Source organism: Octopus bimaculoides, chromosome 4 (genome assembly GCF_046866305.1).
Source record: "Octopus bimaculoides isolate indiv1 chromosome 4, ASM4686630v1, whole genome shotgun sequence".
NCBI lineage: Eukaryota > Metazoa > Mollusca > Cephalopoda > Octopoda > Octopodidae > Octopus > Octopus bimaculoides.
Genome location: NC_142931.1, coordinates 23,648,266 through 23,663,265, shown reverse-complemented (window position 1 = coordinate 23,663,265; position 15,000 = coordinate 23,648,266). Strand labels below are relative to the sequence as shown.

At 39.3% G+C, this 15,000-nt stretch overlaps 1 protein-coding gene across 6 annotated transcripts in view; it reads right to left on the bottom strand.

Moving 5' to 3' along the window:
• LOC106882109 (tetraspanin-8-like) overlaps positions 1 to 15,000 on the bottom strand; it is a 719,463-nt gene that overhangs the window by 185,427 nt on the left and 519,036 nt on the right. For all 6 annotated transcript variants that reach the window (XM_089350500.1, XM_089350501.1, XM_089350503.1 and 3 more), the window contains one exon: positions 4,543 to 4,617. In XM_089350500.1, the coding sequence (XP_089206626.1) occupies positions 4,543 to 4,617 (75 nt within the window). The remainder of the gene's footprint in view (positions 1 to 4,542; positions 4,618 to 15,000) is intronic.

The window sequence follows — 15,000 nt, the reverse complement described above, 5'->3', positions numbered from 1 at the left end:
TTGTTATTATTTAGCCCATGGTCAACGTTGATCGAGCAGGTCTATGATTAAAACGTTCTATTTGTAACGGTTGAATCTATTTGTACTTCAGATTACAATGACGAATATAACTTTCTTTGCTTAAGAAAGTAGAATATGATGTGAAGGAGATTTGGTTGCTATTTCTATAGATTTTGTTAAGTGGTAAGTCTGAGGGTAGGCTAATACTCGTCCATAAATCATCTCTGCTATTTATTTTATCTACCTCTAAGATAATATTTTCATATCATCTGCAAAGGGTCTGAAAAATTAGGTGGGGAAAGTATTCGATTGCATTGACACCCAGTACGTGATGGTGCTGATTTTATCAACTTTAAAAAAACTTTGTATAATTGCTTTCAAATTTTGACACAAGGCCAGCAATTTCAAGATGGGGAGTAAATCAATTACATTGATCCCCGTTGGTCAGCTGGTACTTATGCTACGATCGCGAAAGGATGAAAGGCAAAGTCAACCTGGGCGGAATTTGAACTCAGAGCATAAGGATGGACGAAATGCCATTAGGCATTTTGCTTGATATGCTAACGATTCAGCAAGGTGGCCGCCTTCATCTACCTTTAGAATAATAATAGGGAAACATTGACCTAGGCGGGAATCAGAGTCACAACGTGAACATAGGTAAGTACTGCTGGACCTATACTGCCAAACCCCCTCCCTTTTATTCTACAACTTTAGACTTCAAAAATGAAGTCGATTAAATAATCCCAGGTTAACTTGCCACTCTAGCCGAAGTGATTAGGGGTGTTGCATTCATGATTGTGAGATTGCAGTTTCGATTCTAAGAGCGAACGATGAGTTGAGTTCTTAAGCAAACAACTTCGTTTCACGTTGCTCCAGTTCACTCAGCTATCAAAAGTAAGTATTCCTGCAACAGACTGGCGTCCCGCTGGAGGTGGATTACATATGCCACAAAATCTGGGAAACCCTCCCATTGAATGTGTATGATTCGGAAAAGAGCATTGATTTGTCTCTTTTGGTCGTAAGCCAGTGAAGGGAGCTTCTACGTTGCCTCTGAGATGTTTAGAATCAAGCCGTCAAATATCCCTTAAATCATACCCCACTGCCTTAAAGAGTGATACATTAAATAATGTAGTCCATGGTAGGGACAAAAGACAGAGGTCATGGCTTGAATATCTTGAACGAATGTGGTCTCAGATATTGTATCTGAAAGAAATAAATGGAATAGCGAACACTGAAGTGGGGCTAAAACAGATGAGACGGTGAGTACTGAGATGCTTTGGTCGTAGTTCTGCTCGATCTGTACTGACCTGGGGTTAAACAACAACAATCACCTCTATTTTTCTGTTGATGTGGCATCATTTTTATCAGCAGATGATCTTCATTAAAGTTTGGACTGATGTGTTAAGACGGGACAGAACCAATACAATTTATAAAGAAAGAGGTTTAGTCATTCTAGTTTTTCCAAGAATTGAACACTTTCTTTATCTTAATCTTCCCTACCATCTGTGCAGTTGATATATACTCTTCTCAGTTGATAAACCCTACTCCAAAACATTAAACCTTATTCTCTTCTTTAAGGCACGCGAAATAATTCCATTATTTAACTTTGGCTTGGCCAGAATCGGAACAAGACCTATAGTTGAAGGTGAATTAACGTTTGAATAAATCCAAGTATATCTATGCGATTAGATATTAGAAGTATAAATGGTAGAGTCTAGTGCTTAAACATGTTTGAACTTAACCAAGAAAGCTGTAATTAAATATGAAGACTACAGTCCGGTCAATCGAAGTTCTCAAACTTGTAGTTCTTTACATACTTAACAGTGATTTCCACGATATGATCGGAGCCTGCAATTTACAGGATAGGCACAGTCGATTAAATCGACCCAGTTACTCAACTGGTATCTATTCTAGCGACATAACTAAAAGCTGCGGGGTATTTTGAACGGCACGTTTCCGATTCTTCCAGTCCAGTCCCCTCTATTCATACTCAGTATTATTAAGATCGTGTACCAAATGTAGAAATCGTTATGATTTCTGCATTATGATACCCACCGTTAGTAATTGGTTATATTTTCTCTTAGCTTAATGACTAACTTTCTTTGTATGTAATATTCTCCATGAAAGCTAAGTAACCATCAGCAGAACCTTGGATCAACAGCAGCTTTCGTCTTCATGTTGCGTGCTGTATGAAAGTGAGTCCGACAGAAACCATCCTACTCTAAATTAGAAGAAACATACTTAACTACAACAGTCTATTTTGTATAGGTAAACGTACTTAGAATTAAGTTATTTTCATTGAAATATTAATGTCTTGAAAGCCAGTGGTGGATGAATAACTAGATCACAATATTTCGATTTACCTTAGACTCTCCTTAGTGACATACTAAACTCATTAGTGAATATGCACCTGTATGTAGTATGTAGTGTGATTTAAAGATTCATAACAGCCTCGATTTACTTGGTCTTATCACATTTCTATGATGCTTAAACAACACCATAATTTATTGATCTGAATATTTTTCAGTGACATGTTGCATATGACAGTCGTAGGTGGGGTGACATTCGATCAATATTGTACGTGCTATCTGAACATGCTTGTTGCATTTGCATTCCAAATTCGACAGTGTGCACGGAGAAATCACACTATCACCGCAGTTTTAATCTATTTTGTGTACGTAAAAATAATTGAACCTTAATTTGTTTTGCTTTAACATTCAAGTTAATGAGGAGCCGAGATGAGCAACTGATTACCACTTTTTCGATTCGTAGAAGAATCTCCTTGGGGACGTATGACCTCAATACCAAATACACACGCTAGAACAGGATAGAGTTCAATTCACATTCGCGCGCACACACACACACACACACACACACACACACACACAGAGTCTTGCGAATGCATATACACACACTCACACATATGTAGGTATTTTTGTATGTGCGCGTGTATATATATATGTGCGTGTGTGTTTGTTTATGAATACATATATGAATACACATTACATATATATATATATATGTGTGTGTGTGTGTTTAGAAATGAATATGTATGTAAACACTCACACACACATATATATATGCATACAGATATATATGTATATCTCACTTTCCATCTATCTACCTCTATACGAATATGTATTTGTATAATTATGTATGAATATATACATATATATATATATACATACACGAGGTGGTATCAAAAAGTTCCAAGACTAGTTCTGTAGCGCACCAACAGATGGCAGCACACAGTTGCGTGCTTAGTGAGAGCTAGCAGTGATCTTCATGAGACAGTGTGCTGAGTGACATCGCTGTGTTTATTTCGTAAGTTGTGAAATTTGTGTTTTTGCGATCACTTGTATGCTGTAGTCTGCGATTTTGTCATGGACAGGAATAAAAAGCCAACGTAAAATTTTGAGTTAAACTTGAGAAGTCTGCTACGGAGATATTGAGCATGCTTCAGCAATGGGTCATACGCAATGTTTCGAGTAGTACGGCGCTTGAAAAGAGGAAGAACATCCTTGGAAGACGATGAGCTATCTGGAAGACTTACCACGAGCGTCACCCTCAGAGATGTGGTATTGTGAATCGAAAATTCGCCCCCTACCAGGGCCAGACTGTCAATCGATAGTTCTTCTGTGACGTTTTAAAGAGTTTGAGGGACAACATTCGGTGAAAGTGACCAGATCTGTGGAGTACGAAGGATCAGATTCTTCACGACGACAATGCACTCTGTACCCGAGCTCTCCTCACTCGAGTGCCTCTCTCCAAAAGCAACATTGTATCACTTTCGCACCTACCCTATTCGCCAAATTTAGCTCCTGCGGACTTCCATCCCTTCCCCAAGATGAAAATGCAGCTGAAGGTCACCGTTTTAACACCGTTGTCGAGATCCACAGCGAATCGCAGATAGCCATTGACTCGCTTACGGAAAACGACTTCCAGGCCGGATTCCAAAAGTGGCAGGAACGCTGGGAACGGTGTATGACTCTGCAAGGTGATTATATCGTAAGAGATAATGTTAAAAACATAGGTAAATAAGTTATTTTTCATTAAACATAACTAGTTCTGGAGCCTTTTGATACTATCTCGTATATGTTTATATATGGAATGAAATCTATATGTTCAAAAAGCATATAAATTGTCTCGTGATAAGATGAAATAATTTCCGGCAGCTTGTTTACTAATGATAAAACGGACAAGTGTTATTTATTCCTCATCGGGGTTATCACACCTCTCCGTTTCTAACTACCGAAATATGCTTAGGAAACGGAATTTATAAACAAAACCGTGAACTGTACGATAGTAATGAATAACATATATATATATATATATATATATATATATATATATTTATATAATTAGGCATAAAACAAACACACACGCACACAAGAAATACAACGATAGATAGACATAAATACAGAATTAGAGCGATAAATAAGAAAGCATGTAACTGTGTTTCTCTATAGAAATATATATATATACAGTTTTGTGTATATAAACGTGTGAAAAAAGCAGAAACTCTCAAGTGTTGGTACTCACCTCTCCCCGAAAAACGTACGCTATTATTCCTCCAATCATCAAGACAATCAGCATTAGAAGGAGCAACGCGAAAAACTGTAAAACAAAAGAGTAAAAGCCATTACTATACGATATATTTTAGATTTCTTTGCAGAACAATTAATACACGGTAGAATGGAAAATGTCACCGTAGTGCATAGCATAGAGAAAACTTAGGCGTGATATATACTTTGATACTTTGATAAGTTTCGGCTGGTATTCGCCCAGGTCATGTCTAACTTAATAGCACCACCTGGACTTAATAGCAATGCGGTACACTTAACACGTGTGAAAGAAAAAATCCATTGTAATATGCAGTATAAATGGATATCAATATGCATCGGAAACTTTACAGGCTGTACCATTAGTGTATGGTATAATGAATATCATGATGTGTACGGCATTGTGAAAGCTTCTAAATCTTCTACAGCGTACTGAAAACTTTTGGGATTATGGCTGCGGAAAATTCAGTGTAAGACATGAACCAAGGAAAACTTTCAGCCTCGTATTTGGTATAGTGGAAGCTTTAATAGATAGTATTACAGAAACTTCATTGTGGTACAGTTGATGTATGGTATAGTGGAAACAAGCATGGTACAATTAATATTTGATATAGTGGACACGTCAAAAGTTATATGTTGCATAATAGAATCCTTAATGCCGTACAGTTAATGCATGGTATAATGGAAACTTCATTGTAGTATAATTAGTTTATAGCACACCAGATACTTCACTGTAGTATTCTATAAGTAACAAAGTTCATATAAAAAGTGAAGTTTTGCATCGGTTAGTACACCGTAGAGAGAAAAGAATACTGATGCTTCGCTAGTGAATCTTTGCTCGAGAGAGAAACGTAGTCAACTCTCTCAGGTTCAAGTTGATTTTGAAACGTTATATTTTTCCTCCCCACAACCTACGAACTCTTCTCCATTCATGGTCTTCACTATATAATTTTTATGAACTGAAGCCACTGTCGATTCTCGAAAATCTGGCTTCATATTTCGTATAAACAGACGTTAATATGTTCAAATGTGAAAGATCTGTCTTTGTCTAGCTGTCTTTGTCTGTCTGTCTTTGTCTAGCTGTCTTTGTCTGTCTGTCTTTGTCTGTCTGTCTTTGTCTAGCTGTCTTTGTCTGTCTGTCTTTGTCTGTCTGTCTTTGTCTGTCTGTCTTTGTCTAGCTGTCTTTGTCTAGCTGTCTTTGTCTAGCTGTCTTTGTCTAGCTGTCTTTGTCTAGCTGTCTTTGTCTAGCTGTCTTTGTCTAGCTGTCTTTGTCTAGCTGTCTTTGTCTAGCTGTCTTTGTCTAGCTGTCTTTGTCTAGCTGTCTTTGTCTAGCTGTCTTTGTCTAGCTGTCTTTGTCTAGCTGTCTTTGTCTGTCTGTCTTTGTCTAGCTGTCTTTGTCTAGCTGTCTTTGTCTGTCTGTCTTTGTCTAGCTGTCTAGCTGTCTGTCTTTGTCTAGCTGTCTAGCTGTCTGTCTTTGTCTAGCTGTCTAGCTGTCTGTCTTTGTCTAGCTGTCTAGCTGTCTTTGTCTAGCTGTCTAGCTGTCTTTGTCTAGCTGTCTAGCTGTCTTTGTCTAGCTGTCTAGCTGTCTTTGTCTAGCTGTCTAGCTGTCTTTGTCTAGCTGTCTAGCTGTCTTTGTCTAGCTGTCTAGCTGTCTTTGTCTAGCTGTCTAGCTGTCTTTGTCTAGCTGTCTAGCTGTCTTTGTCTAGCTGTCTAGCTGTCTTTGTCTAGCTGTCTAGCTGTCTTTGTCTAGCTGTCTTTGTCTGTCTGTCTTTGTCTAGCTGTCTTTGTCTGTCTGTCTTTGTCTAGCTGTCTAGCTGTCTGTCTTTGTCTAGCTGTCTAGCTGTCTGTCTTTGTCTAGCTGTCTAGCTGTCTAGCTGTCTTTGTCTAGCTGTCTAGCTGTCTTTGTCTAGCTGTCTAGCTGTCTTTGTCTAGCTGTCTAGCTGTCTTTGTCTAGCTGTCTAGCTGTCTTTGTCTAGCTGTCTAGCTGTCTTTGTCTAGCTGTCTAGCTGTCTTTGTCTAGCTGTCTAGCTGTCTTTGTCTAGCTGTCTAGCTGTCTTTGTCTAGCTGTCTAGCTGTCTTTGTCTAGCTGTCTAGCTGTCTTTGTCTAGCTGCCTAGCTGTCTTTGTCTAGCTGCCTGTCTGTCTGTCTTTGTCTAGCTGCCTGTCTGTCTGTCTTTGTCTAGCTGCCTGTCTGTCTGTCTTTGTCTCGCTGCCTGTCTGTCTGTCTGTCTCTCGCTGCCTGTCTGTCTGTCTGTCTGTCTGTCTCTCGCTGCCTGTCTGTCTGTCTGTCTGTCTGTCTCTCGCTGCCTGTCTGTCTGTCTGTCTGTCTGTCTCTCGCTGCCTGTCTGTCTGTCTGTCTGTCTGTCTCTCGCTGCCTGTCTGTCTGTCTGTCTGTCTGTCTCACGCTGCCTGTCTGTCTGTCTGTCTGTCTGTCTCTCGCTGCCTGTCTGTCTGTCTGTCTGTCTGTCTCTCGCTGCCTGTCTGTCTGTCTGTCTCTCGCTGCCTGTCTGTCTGTCTGTCTCTCGCTGCCTGTCTGTCTGTCTGTCTCTCGCTGCCTGTCTGTCTGTCTGTCTCTCGCTGCCTGTCTGTCTGTCTGTCTCTCGCTGCCTGTCTGTCTGTCTGTCTCTCGCTGCCTGTCTGTCTGTCTGTCTCTCGCTGCCTGTCTGTCTGTCTGTCTCTCGCTGCCTGTCTGTCTGTCTGTCTCTCGCTGCCTGTCTGTCTGTCTGTCTCTCGCTGCCTGTCTGTCTGTCTGTCTCTCGCTGCCTGTCTGTCTGTCTGTCTCTCGCTGCCTGTCTGTCTGTCTGTCTCTCGCTGCCTGTCTGTCTGTCTGTCTCTCGCTGCCTGTCTGTCTTTCTCTCGCTGCCTGTCTGTCTTTCTCTCGCTGCCTGTCTGTCTTTCTCTCGCTGCCTGCCTGTCTTTCTCTCGCTGCCTGCCTGCCTGCCTGTCTGTCTGTCGCTGCCTGCATGTCTGCCTGTCTGTCTGTCTCTCGCTGCCTGCCTGCCTGTCTGTCTGTCTCTCGCTGCCTGCCTGTCTGTCTGTCTGTCTCTCGCTGCCTGCCTGCCTGTCTGTCTGTCTCTCGCTGCCTGCCTGCCTGTCTGTCTTTCTCTCGCTGCCTGCCTGCCTGTCTGTCTTTCTCTCGCTGTCTGCCTGTCTGTCTGTCTTTCTCTCGCTGTCTGCCTGTCTGTCTGTCTTTCTCTCGCTGTCTGCCTGTCTGTCTGTCTTTCTCTCGCTGTCTGCCTGTCTGTCTTTCTCTCGCTGTCTGCCTGTCTGTCTGTCTTTCTCTCGCTGTCTGCCTGCCTGTCTGTCTTTCTCTCGCTGTCTGCCTGCCTGTCTGTCTTTCTCTCGCTGTCTGCCTGCCTGTCTGTCTTTCTCTCGCTGTCTGCCTGCCTGTCTTTCTCTCGCTCGCTGTCTGCCTGCCTGTCTTTCTCTCGCTCGCTGTCTGTCTGTCTGTCTTTCTCTCGCTCGCTGTCTGTCTGTCTGTCTTTCTCTCGCTCGCTGTCTGTCTGTCTGTCTTTCTCTCGCTCGCTGTCTGCCTGTCTGTCTTTCTCTCGCTGTCTGTCTGTCTGTCTTTCTCTCGCTGTCTGTCTGTCTGTCTTTCTCTCGCTGTCTGTCTGTCTGTCTTTCTCTCGCTGTCTGTCTGTCTTTCTCTCGCTGTCTGTCTTTCTCTCGCTGTCTGTCTTTCTCTCGCTGTCTGTCTGTCTGTCTTTCTCTCGCTGTCTGTCTGTCTGTCTTTCTCTCGCTGTCTGTCTGTCTGTCTTTCTCTCGCTGTCTGTCTGTCTGTCTTTCTCTCGCTGTCTGTCTGTCTGTCTTTCTCTCGCTGTCTGTCTGTCTGTCTTTCTCTCGCTGTCTGTCTGTCTGTCTTTCTCTCGCTGTCTGTCTGTCTGTCTTTCTCTCGCTGTCTGTCTGTCTGTCTTTCTCTCGCTGTCTGTCTGTCTGTCTTTCTCTCGCTGTCTGTCTGTCTGTCTTTCTCTCGCTGTCTGTCTGTCTGTCTTTCTCTCGCTGTCTGTCTGTCTGTCTTTCTCTCGCTGTCTGTCTGTCTGTCTTTCTCTCGCTGTCTGTCTGTCTGTCTTTCTCTCGCTGTCTGTCTGTCTGTCTTTCTCTCGCTGTCTGTCTGTCTGTCTTTCTCTCGCTGTCTGTCTGTCTGTCTTTCTCTCGCTGTCTGTCTGTCTGTCTTTCTCTCGCTGTCTGTCTGTCTGTCTTTCTCTCGCTGTCTGTCTGTCTGTCTTTCTCTCGCTGTCTGTCTGTCTGTCTTTCTCTCGCTGTCTGTCTGTCTGTCTTTCTCTCGCTGTTTCTAATCCGGAACCTTCATCAAAGTTCGGTCTATTACAAATACCAGTCAAATTTCCTTCAGATCGTACCATAATCTCTTTTTTTTTAATATATATATCAGGCTAAGTGTCCTTCATCTTTCAAGACGGTAGGCAAAAACGGGGTAATCAGCTAATCCTGGCAGGAACGGTTTGTCAAAGCTCTACTCAATCAGTGACAAACTAAAATTAAACAATTCAATATTCTCTTTATTTTCTTCTTTAAATTTTTATCACATACCTAAGTTATGTGTGTTACCAATATTTTACGTTATGTCTGCTTTGTATATCTAAGTTAACTGTGTTATCCACGACAATATTGTGTATTAGCCATATAAAAACTGTTCTTTTCGACAAAGACGGTGTAACTGTGATATATGAAATTTGTCATGTAAAGATCGTGATGCATTATTACGACGTAAAAATCTGTGCCACAGAAACTTCGAGTTGTAAAACTGTTATGTCAGAACTAAGTTACATATGAACTTGGAAATGTGAACTATGAATTGTGATAAACTCTGTGAACTCTGATATTGAATAGTGATATTTGTATTGTTCCGCGTGTCGTAAGTACTGCGACGTGTGGATCGATATGAATTATCAGAGTAAATATATGTTCACAGACAATAATATTGATTAGCGGCAGTAAAGATAAAGGTTTGTGAGTCATATGAGACATAAACAATGTGACATTTAAAGATTGTCAAACGGTGATTAATTAAGTCAGTTTAGTAAAACATTTACAGGTGTCTAAAATGAGAGAATAAAATGAACTTCAATGATAAATCGTGAGTTCAAGACTGTGAAAGTTTGTTTCCTCCCATATATTAGTTTCAAATTTTGGAACAAGGCCAGTAACTTCAAGGGAACGGAGTAAATGGATTACGTAGACTGCAGTACTCAACTGATACTTATTTTATCGGCCCCGAAAGGTTGAAAAAGCTAAGTCGACCTCGGCGGAATTTGAACTAAAACGTAAGGAGGGCAAAATGTCGCTGAGCACTTTTCCCGGTATGCCAACAATTCTACCAGCTTGCCCTCTTTGACCTCCCATATATTAACAAATGACAATGAAATTTCAGGAAACAGAAGCATAGGGAAGTGTGATAATGTAACATAAAGCTTTTAGACTGTTATTACTGTTAAAAGTGAAGAAATTTTACAGTTCCAAGGACGCAAATCCTAGACATAGGTACTGTGTATCATGCAAATAGTTCATTACAACAATAACAACAAAACACATTTCTGTTCAGTGACCTGGTTGTAAATAGTTTTTTGTAACGGTTTTGTCCCAAACAAGGCTTGAAACCACTGTAGCGAGGGACTATACATGAAAAAAAGAAGAGGTATACAAGTTCAAAAGATGTCAATTGAAAGACTACTCAAAGGACTAAAAACCATAGATTAAAGGAAGAGAAGACTTTTTTTTACTATGGAAATTTGAGCGTATGATGAAAACAATGCTCTGATATTTCATTTCATCATTTAGAATTCTGTGTTCAAATTACACCAAGGGCAACTTTGGTCGGTAAATTAAAGTTCCAGCACCAGGTCAATTAAATCAGCAATACATGTTCTATAAAAGAATGAACTCCTACCTATGCTTGAAACTATTGTTTAAATAAATATTGTAACATGAGGCCCTGGATCTGTTGAGTAGTTAAAATTTGAACGTTGGGGGAAAATGTATTGCGATGTTTACTCTGGTTCTTTATGCTCTCTGTTCAAAACCCGCTTTCATCCCTCCTAGGTTAAAGTGCCAGTCAAGTTCTGCAGTCGATAGGATAGGATACCTCCCGCTCTATTCAGGACTGCTAGTTTCGCTACGATTGGTAGAATCGCTAGTGCGTCGGACAAAATGCCATTTGGTACTTCTCCTACTACTGAGAGCAACTCTACCTTTCATCCTTTCGGGATCGATGAAATAAAACACAAGTTACGAACTGGAGTCAATGTAATCGACAAGCGAGAAGTAGGCAAGCGAGAAATTGTTGAAAATCTCCTGTCAGATTAAGAAAGCGAATTTACCTGCTATTGGCTGCAAACGTTTTTCACAATAATTAGATAAAAAAAAACAGAAATAAATAAATATAATTGTAGTAGATTTTAATCGACTATAGAATGCACACAATCAGTTAATGATGAAAGTTTATATATATACATATATATACATATATATATATATGTATATATATATATATGTATATATATATATATGTGTGTGTGTGTGTGTGTGTGTGTGTGTGTGTGTGTGTGTGTGTGTATTTATCTATATAATGTGCATGTAATCACACCTGTACCCATTCACAAACACTACATTCGTACATTCATATATACGCACGTGTGCAAGCACTCACACACACATATAATTTCGGGACAGTATTAGCTCTGGCCGTGTTTATCTTAAAAGCACCATCGTTTAAGCCAAACACATAGACGCACTCGTGTTGGGAGGTATTGCCGGACGAAACATTTCAGAGTGTCCATGGTTTCTCTCGGATTTGTAGGAGGAATTTGTCAGGATATCGTTTGAATGTTATGTGCTATTTTCTTCGTTGATTTACTTTGGTATAATACTGAGTAGAGTAAGACTAGCTAAAGAAAGTGAACAAAAACAGCGTCTTACTAAAATGCAGCTATACACTGTTAGTCGACTTTTGTAGAGGTCGTATTACATGCCCTCAACAAATGTCGAATAACTGCATACGCTTTTAAAAGTAGATATAAGCAACTTTTGATCTACGCTGATGGTATATCTTTCCATTATAGAAATGAAGTGGCGTTTACGGTGGCGTTAGCGAGAATACAGCCTGTTTTGGAGTGAACCCAGTAACCAAGACCCATCATGCAATTTATTATTTATCCCTTTCCTGAGTGTTGATGCATATTGAGGCTCCTCTGCTCAGGTCCCTCAATTCTTATAAGATTTTGCTTATTATGAGAAAATCATAAAGGGAGACAGTGTTGCTTTTCTTTTCTGAGATGGTCAAATGTAAGGAATAGAAAGGCGAGATCATCTGCTCAAAGTATCCAAGATCATATCGTACATGTCATATTGACTTCATTGTTGATGTGCGCGCTCCAGTTGAGAGATTATTGTCGATAATTATTTATTAGGCTCTGATAGTATTGGAAGTCCTGCAGTGAGAGACTATGGTCTTTGAAACAGGTCCTCTTCTTCAAAGTCGATGAGCCTCAAAATTACCTTCCTTTAGAAACACACAGTTTTGTTTCGCTCATTGGCACAACATAAAAGTAAGACGAGATATATCCGGTCACCTATTCTTCTGATTTCCTTATTAAGCTTAGAGTCACCCGCAAACATTCTACTATCAATGATATTTGTGATGTTTAAGTAAAGTATGGAGTGAAACGGACCGAAAACATTTCCTTGGGACATATCACTAATCATTTCCGGGCGGATTCACTCGATCACAACATATTTGGATTTGCCAACCAGGAAGCATTTAATCTAGCGACAAAGTTTTCTGCGAACTTGGACTCCAATTTTGGATAGAATTTTCAATAGAATGTTACAGCAAAATCTGTTGAGGGACTTTAAACTCAAACACTGACAATGTCGTTATTCAATTGTTGAAGCTGTGTTAAGTAGTCTTTGCTTCATTAAAAAGCCATGTTGGTTTGGATTTAAGGTATAGCTGTTTTTCCTCAAGTTAGATATCTGTAATCTCACGACTCTCTCAAACGTTTTCAATTAATTACATGAAGATCAGTTGGTACTTTATTACAAGGGACTCATATCCGTTTTCGAAAACTGTGAATATAAAATGTTCAAGTATATAACGCGCGTGTAGCAATATTTTACGGAGATTAGATATTAGAGATGCAAACTGGTTTCAGTATACCTTAGGACTCTTGTGAGGAATTTATTGGGACCTATTGTTGAGAAGTGTCTAATTTTATTTATTATTGCTATGATATTCAGCGTGTTTTAAAATTTATGTCAAACATGAGAAGTTAGGGATTTGTTTACACTAATAATGCCCAATAATGAACATGAAGTAGTATTGTTTCTGTAGAATCCATCTACTTTCATTTGCCGATATTGTGGAGAATATTGTTTCCATCAACTAGTGAACTATTGGGTGAAATAGCGGCCCCTATGCTTTTTTGACATACAAAGAACTTTGGAGTTGTGCTTAGTTTTATAACTGGCAAAATCTCCCTCCACGGAGATTTCGTTGTCGATCATAATTTTCAGCCGGTTGAAGATGATATTTTTGTCGATTCCAGCGTTGTTATTGTTGTTTAATTTTGATGCTACTGCTGCTGTTGCTGCTGCTGCTTGGAGTGATACTTTAGTCCATTATTATGTTTATTAAATTTTACCATTTTCTTAGTGTTTTCTCACTCTCTCTGGAGTCTACTTCTATTTTTGCTCACGAGATGTGTTGTGGTTTGGGAATGCATTAGTAACTATATCCCCAAACATATGCTAATTTACTTTGATGTCAGAATACGTGTGTATATGAAAGAGCAGTCAACAAGCAATTGGTCATGTATAATTGCTCCCCAGTTTGTTTTGTGCACATCCATATTTTCAAATGGTTGTGTTAAAGCAAATGTGCATGGTTTAGCCTTGAAATGCTAGAAACTAAGATTATAATGTACCATATCGTGGTAAGAGATTTGCACACGTGCACGCACACACGCATGCACGCACATACATACATACATACATACATACATACATACATACAGACACACGCACATACATACAAAGAAATATCTGTGTATTTGTGTGTGCATGTGAGCTATTATATATTTACATGTATTTAGGAACAACACGATCCATACTAGCAGATACTAAAACAGATGTCTACTTAAGGTTGCTCCTAACATTGTTTTGTACATCTACTACTCAACAGTAGATAAGAAAAAAAATATAGTATGCGCATGCCCACTATTTATAATAATTTTCGGCCATCATAAATTCCGTAGGCAAAGGCGATAAATTCTTTTTTAAAGGTGATGATATAGTACTGGTGATTTTTTTTCTTTATTTTTAGACTATCCAAACGAAATGAGCCGAAAACAAAATTAACAAGTAGATTGCACAGACGATTTCCCTCGTTGAAAATTACCGTTAATGACTATTATGTAGTAATTGTAATTAGATAATTATTTTGATATTTACTAATATTAATCGTGTGTTACTCCGGTATATTTAAATGTTTACTTGCACATTTATTTGCATAGCTTAATTGTCGATATTTTGTCGCAACATTAGACGCAGCTGTGAAAAATTTTCTTTTATATATCTAAGAGATAAAATACAATGTATATTACATAATATAACTCGAATATTTAACTGTTGCTTCATTAAAAAAACTGAGCACTCTGAAATGATATTATTACTAAGGAAATGTTAAATATGTTTTGGGGTCTATTTTGTCCTTTCGGTTTATACCAGGGTTCACGCCTTTCTCACAAAATTTACGAAGTTATGTAAAAAAAAAAATATGACCTGTTACTGGTAATTACTGTTTGTTTCATGGCCAGGCCATCTATAACTTAACCAACAGCACTGTTTAGCTGTCTCACTCTGGTGTGGGAAGAGTGGAAGGAAACTATGACAGGATAAAAAAATACCTTAAGTGTGGAGGAATTCAACAAGGAATCAAGGCCATCCAAGAAACCTACAAATGGAGTGCGACCCCATGAAATCGATTAAGGTTAGAAATGTAGACTCTCGTGAAAACCTCTGCACCTGGTTGTTTCTCAATGACGTACTAGCTTTTCTTTCCTCTGATACAGGGTGACAAAGCACATTGATAAATACGGGAATACTGATATTAGCTTAAAAGAATTCTAGTAAAGGTTATTTTATCAACTCATGTTTTGGTTTGTCTGAAACGGCAAACGGATGCCATAAATAGCAGAAAATAGCGCACAATTTATCTTTTCTTCCCCATTAATGAATGTTTCACGAAATATTAATTAATGAATTAGTTTAAATTAAATATTTACTCTGTCTACTTCTATAGATTGTGTCGTTCCACATTATATTTAAACCTATCATAGGCAAACTGCGACTTGTGGGACATTTTAAATGTCACGACTAACCAAAAATTACCATGACTTTATTTAGTAATGTGGTCTGCCTGATGA